The sequence below is a fragment of the Suncus etruscus genome, chromosome 10 (genome assembly GCF_024139225.1).
Source record: "Suncus etruscus isolate mSunEtr1 chromosome 10, mSunEtr1.pri.cur, whole genome shotgun sequence".
Lineage (NCBI taxonomy): Eukaryota > Metazoa > Chordata > Mammalia > Eulipotyphla > Soricidae > Suncus > Suncus etruscus.
In genome coordinates this window covers 62,911,009-62,917,433 of record NC_064857.1, presented here as the reverse complement: position 1 = coordinate 62,917,433, position 6,425 = coordinate 62,911,009, and the positions used below count along the sequence as shown (strand labels likewise).

General features: G+C 42.9%; 1 protein-coding gene across 1 annotated transcript; it reads right to left on the bottom strand.

Annotated features, from left to right (window-relative positions):
* Positions 1–1,804: 1,804 nt before the first annotated feature.
* Positions 1,805–5,995, bottom strand: DSEL (dermatan sulfate epimerase like). Its single transcript, XM_049782175.1, has one exon. It carries the CDS (start codon positions 5,664–5,666, stop codon positions 2,025–2,027), a length of 3,642 nt encoding a protein of 1,213 aa, XP_049638132.1. The 5' UTR covers positions 5,667–5,995; the 3' UTR covers positions 1,805–2,024.
* Between the last annotated feature and the right edge of the window lie 430 nt (positions 5,996–6,425).

Sequence of the window (6,425 nt, the reverse complement as noted above, 5' to 3'; positions counted from 1 at the left end):
AGCCACACACTTTTCTAGTTCTTTCCTTCATCAGATCTAATGCTCATGCTAACTCAGTCTTTTTATTTGATCTGATTGGAGATCACACATCTCAGGAAATGATAGCAAACATTTGGACTTGGAGCAATAATAGGAAAGCATTATCATCCCTGTAAAAATTTTACATGCTTGTTGATACCTGAGAGAGAGAGAGAAAAAAAGACAAAAAAAAAAAACCAACAAAACAAACAAACAAAAAAAACAGTCCTCCTGGTGAACTACAGATGATGGAATTGATCTTCTGAGTTTCCCTTTCCACTGGTATCAGTAACATGCCTTTCAGTCACTTGCACATGGAGAGAGCAGTGGGAACCACAGGAAAGGAGATGGAGACTGGGGTCCCTACTGACATTATAACGGAAGAGAAATGACAGCCAAGTTAGGCTCTGCGGGAATGCAACAGCCACGGCTTTCTCACTCAGAAGGCACTTTGACATAACAGCAAATCACTGAGAAAGGCCCGCTTTATCTAGGTCAGAATGACAGACTCCCAGAAAAAAGTCTGGGAGAATGACAGTCGGAGACATCAGAAAAAGGTGCCAGAAGGAACAGCTCTTCCCTCGTCCCAACACTGCCTAATAGTTTTCATACAAGGCACTGTAATGCCTCCACTGGCTGATTCATCGTGGCATCTCATTCTCATTTCAGATCCTCCCAAAATGAAACACTCTGCATTCTGGGATGCCGACATTTATAATAAGATGCAGATGCGAAAGGAAACAGATGCCTCTGACATCACCCCCCAAGTGCCCTCCACTTCTGCCGAGCTTGGCAGACTGTAAACTCATTCAAAGGGATAGAAAGAAGTCAGGCAGTCTTCCAATTCTGTTGCCAGACTTAAAGTAAAGAATGATAAATAACTAAAACTACTGGTTGCAACAGAGTAGCTCTCTCTCTCTCTCTCTCTCTCTCTCTCTCTCTCTCTCTCTCTCTCCTTATTTTACAGTGTTTATGTCACACACAAAGAAATATATTTCTAGGTATGTCTCTCGCTTTCTCCTTACTTTACAGTGTTTATGTCACACAAAAAGAAATGGAATTCTAGGTCCATAGGGATGTAATGCAATATTAATTAGGAAAAAATACCCCCACAAATATTAGGCATTTAATGGTGAGCAATAGTGACTTTTTTTCAGAATAGTGATAGGACCAAGTGGAAGGACACAGTGAGACAGAGGTCCGCTCTAGCTTAGAGGATGAAAGAAAAGACAGGGTCTGAGATAGAACCAAACCCCAGCAGGTGGGAAATGCTCTCCAAGCTCTTGGCATATCCAATGTATATCCACACACATCCACTTTGTACTTAATACCTCTAAGTAAGAGACTTTGGGGAGCCCTTCAAAAAACTGTTTGACTTCAAATAAAAACTAAACAAAACAAAAATCACAGACAAATGCACTGAATATCTTCTTTAGTTGCAGTTATACTTTGCAGAAAAAACTCTGTAGTTCTAAAAGAAGCTGGAACTATTTCTCAGTGGTATTGCTGACCATGATACACATTCAAAGGAATTTCTCTTTGTGTGTGTGCATGTGAAAAAAAAAACTGTCAGAAAACTTTTGGCAACACACAGGGGCTCTTGTAGTTCATTCTGAAAACTAGAGAAGCTCCCTCAAGCAGTAACCGCAAGGTTTTCAGCAATATATGAGATTCCACAGTAATACATGAAGTAGAATGAACAATCCCTTACTCCCCAGCCCTTCTATCCCTCCCTACCCCTCAGTCCCATGGTTGAATCACAGCTGCACCATTGCAAAAGAATCACAAACTTTGTAGTTGAAACAAAGGCAAAGGATGGAGGGACATAAAAATCATTCCTGTTGGACCACGTAGGGTAACTTTACTTTAAAATAATCTCTCTGTACATGTGTCACTCGCACTCACTCACATACACACACAATACAAGAATAAACCACCTCTTCTAATTCATATCCACACACTGGGCTGGGAATTATTAGTGCAAATTCCAGCTGACCTGCAGCAATTTAGTCCAAAAACTTTGAATAGCCGAGGCGCTCCATGAGTGTCCAGCAGATGCTTTCAATCAGTCTAATTTCATCCCTAGGTAAATTCTGCTTCCAAACATTAATATTAGTTGGTGAAATTTCCCCTTCGTATGGGAGATAGAAAAGGTTTGTAGAGGTGGCAAACAATATTTGGTTTAAACTAGCAGGAGACAGAGGGATGCCAAGAAAGGCAAAAATCTTTTCTGTGGTTTTCTGAGGAAAATGCACAATATCTTCAAACTTGACCAACTGGTAGCTCTGGGGGAGCAGATCCATATTGATTCTCAGGGTAGCTGCTGTATTTGCCAGCCACAAATGGGACAACAGGGAGACCGCATTTGTTCTGGATTTTGATAATTCTTTTCTCAATGCCTCATACTCAAATGCATGGCCCGAATTGAGGTCACATCTGCCTTTCTTCCCTTCTGTTTCAAACAATTTCCCTAAGTGCTCTGGTACATTCTTCAAAGTGTAAAGACTTGGTTTGCTATTATACAGCATTGAATAAACCCATGCACGAGGGTCCCGCACTACATACAATGCTCTTAGGGAAGCTCCCAAAACTTCCTGGAAGAATCGCAGTTTTAAGGTCCAGCTTCCACTGCTTAGACTGAGCACGGGGCGAGCACTTGGGTAAAAGACCAGGTGTCTCCTCAAAGCCCTGATGTATTCAGCATCTCTGTCAAAGGCGCCTTTCATCCGACTTCTTTGTTCTGGCAAAGACTCTCTCCTTTTTGTTTTCCTTTTTCGGTCCCGGTTGGTTGCAGAGTATTGGGATGGTCTCCCTCGACTGGGCTCATGCAGATGGATGTTTTGCAAGTGGAGTTTCGTGTCATGGACTAAGGACTGCAGCCATCCCCTTAGTAAACGAAAACGCACACTGCGGATCTCTGCCACCTTCCACTCACAGGCATCCACGAAGGGGCCAATTTCCAGCTCAGTCCCAGGGAGATCGATGTAGGCTGTTGGGATCCTGATGTAGAGGAAGTCACTGCTGTTGAAAAAAAGCTGTTTGAGAATATCTGCCCCCGAACCAGGAAGTGAGGTGATGACCACATTTGGGAGCTCACTGTGGTGGCCCGCAGGCTGGAGAGCCTTTACGCTGGCCTCTTTTTCTGTGGCCCTGGACCATCTGGCACAGATGGGCTGAGTGCAAGTGCTCCATATGTCCAGCAGCTCAATAAACCACAAGGCAACAACAAGTAGTAATATCCAGCGCATCAGCTTTCTAAAAGAAAGGTAAAACCGCCACTGGAAAGTCAAAATCACCAAACTGATGCACAGAATCAAACCAACTGCTATATTGAATTTAAAACCAAAGGGGAAAATAACTTGGTCATGTCTTACGGGCTTCACGATGGCTTGAGTACCCAAACCAAATTGGGTTATTTGGCCCTGATTGGCCACACTGGCAAAGCCACCAAATCCCAAGTAATCAAATCTGGTCTTCAGGTTAAGATAGTCAGTCACAATGGAAACAACATGCTCAGTGTTGTTGACATTGAGAGAAATCTGAAGTCCAGAACTGGAGTGATCAAGGAACCTACAGCTGGACACATTAACATAGGGCCCATAGAAGACATAGGCAATACGTGTGATGGCAGATTCCATCTGAAACGTAACATTAACAAACTGTGTCCAACGTTTTTTAAATTCAGCAGCTTGCTCTGCTTCCTGTATACTTGCTAAGGGGCTGTTGCCATGGTGATCCAACCAAAACATTTTGTAGTGTGCATCCCACACGTCCATCATGGCACCATTATACCTGTTCATGAACTTGTACGGGATGTACTTAAAATCAATATCCAGATTATGAAAGAAGGCACTAACAGTTTTCAGTGGGGAATCAGATTGCCTCTCCACATGATCAACAACAAGCAAAGTTTGAGAATTTAAGAGCAGCAATGCCCGATACACACTTTTCAGCTTCATTGCTGAAGAATAAGCGGACACGGCTTCCCCGCTCACGAACACCATGTCCCCATATTCAGAGGCAGTGATGATTTCTCCAGCTGCATCACCAACCTCCTCAGCATTCCACTTGAGCCACTGTGCACATTCTCCCAGCTGGCCCTCCCAGGGTTTGTTACACTGGCTTGTGGGTGAAGGAGCAAAGACTAGTACATTGTTCAAATGGCTCAGTTTGGGTCCATAGAGAGCTTCCGAAACAAACACTTGCCCATTGGGGGCAAATGTAAATGAATTCTGATCTGGATGTTCATGTCCTGGATTAAAGCTTCTCCATCCATCAATCCAAGAGTACGGCTGGAAGTGAACGATGTCATATACGGCTCGCCCGCCAAGCTTTCCTGATTTAAAAGACACAAAGGTACTTGACTGTGTATTTGGCTGCCCTGCCCCATAGGTGACCACACCCCAATTAGGGAACACATGCATTTTTGCAGTGCCATATTCTGCAGGGGGCTGTGGGGTGAGCTGGGGGTCATACCAGATGTACTCAGTGTGAAGAGTGCTCCATCGCTGAGCAGTCGAAGGAACCATCGGTCCATCTTTAGGTCGATGCTTTCGAATTTGCTGGGCTAACCAATTTCCAGCTCCATTCTTTAAGATGAATTTGTCCAAAAAGACTAGCTGACTCTCTGGACCATAAAACCAATTATAATTGGAATCTGCTATACCCACGGTCCTTTGGAAGCCAGGTAATAGGGTGGCATAATAAAACCAGAAGTGCATTTTTAACCAGTTATTGTCCAAGTTCTTGATATTAAAATGGCGCTGGGCCAGAAACACATACTGTGTGACTGATTTGGCAGTGTAGCTCCCATAGGCCACGCCTTCATCCAAAGAACCATCCACAATATGATTCAACAGAAACAATGTTTTTTCCATTACATCTACAACAGCCTGTTTCCATACATTGACTTCAGGTCCTTTATCTACACCGATCACCAAGGCTCCAGTTAATAACGCAATCATGTTCGTAGCTTGGTGGTTGTGGAGTAGCTGCTTGCCCCATGAGCGGACCTTGGAATACTCATACATCTCCTCGGTTATAACAACAATTTTGTCCAAGTATCTTTGTCTCCGGTGATCATCTAAGGAGTTATATAAAAAGTCAAAGGCCGTGGCAAAACCTGTTAAGGAGTGGCCTATAGGAACTTCATCGCCAGGTGCATTCTCAACCAGCCAGTCTTTGTAGCCAACCATCCTGTCCATGTATTCTAAGACAAAATCAAAGGCGACTTTGTCATCTGGGCACAGCAAACAGTACAGTGCTAAAGGAGGCAGATTGTTACCATAAATTTCATTCCACTTGGCAGCAAAATCAGCATGCTTGGGTGGAGGTAGGTAGTAGGTGGGATTGGAGAGCATAGTTATCACCGCACTTCTGATGGCTCTAAACAGATGCAAGTGGCTTGTGCGAGACTTCTGTCGCATGGCCTGGATTTCACCCACATCAAAATACAAACTGGGATGAAGCATGCTTTTCTTCAGCTTGTGGTTGGGTCTGAAAGCTTGCACTTTCTGTGTCTTCAACTGATCCATGTCATCTGTGAAAATCGCCCAATCAGAGAAATTGCTCACTGATTCCTCAAAAGTGGAGAAAGCAAACATCACTAATGTTAAAAATAAGAAATGTCCTGTAAACTTTAGCGCCATGATCCATCGGAGAAGCCCTTTCCTTAGGCATACGTGTCAAACACAGTGCTCCACGGACTTCTCATCTGGTGAGTACAAAACAGACATTTAAGGCCTCAGTACTACAAAGACTGGAAATCACAAATGTGAGGAAAATCCAGCTGACATTCAGCTCACTCAAAGCAGGGACAGTTGCCAAAAGAGGAAAGCTTATCTAGAGTATCTTACTCCTGATACAGTTTTGCTTTTAATTAAACTAGAGGGAATGTTTAAAACCTCTAAATTTTTCATATCAGCAAACAATGATACAGTCCAACACCCTCTAAATAAAGGATTTATTTCCTTTATGTAAATGTGTCTTAAGAAAGACTCGAAAAGACTCCCCTTTCCCCCCCTTTTTAATTACTCCAAAATTCCAAATTAAAAAGATAGAAAAGAACCATCATGGAAGGTAAAAATACCATGTGTAAATGATGCCTGTGTTTGTCCAAGCAGCAGATGAAGGGTGGAGATTCTTGGAGGGAAATTCAGCTGGTAATCCTTTCCATTGTTTTATATTTCCTGCTTTGAGAAAATTTCTCTTACATTTTGGGGAGAAAAACATCGTCAACAGGTGGTTTAAGTCCTACGTGGTTGAAAAAAAATCAAGAAAATCAAATATCTTCATTTCCAATCTGTCCCTTGCCGGCTTACTTATACATCAGCCTAGTAAGAGAAGGCATTTGTGTGTCTTCTTTTCAGTCTTCATCTGTACCACTCTAAAAGTCCCATTTCTTCAAC

Excerpts from the sequence above, each read along its gene's own strand:
- DSEL (XM_049782175.1), bottom strand. The coding sequence starts at position 5,666 with ATGGCGCTAAAGTTTACAGGACATTTCTTATTTTTAACATTAGTGATG.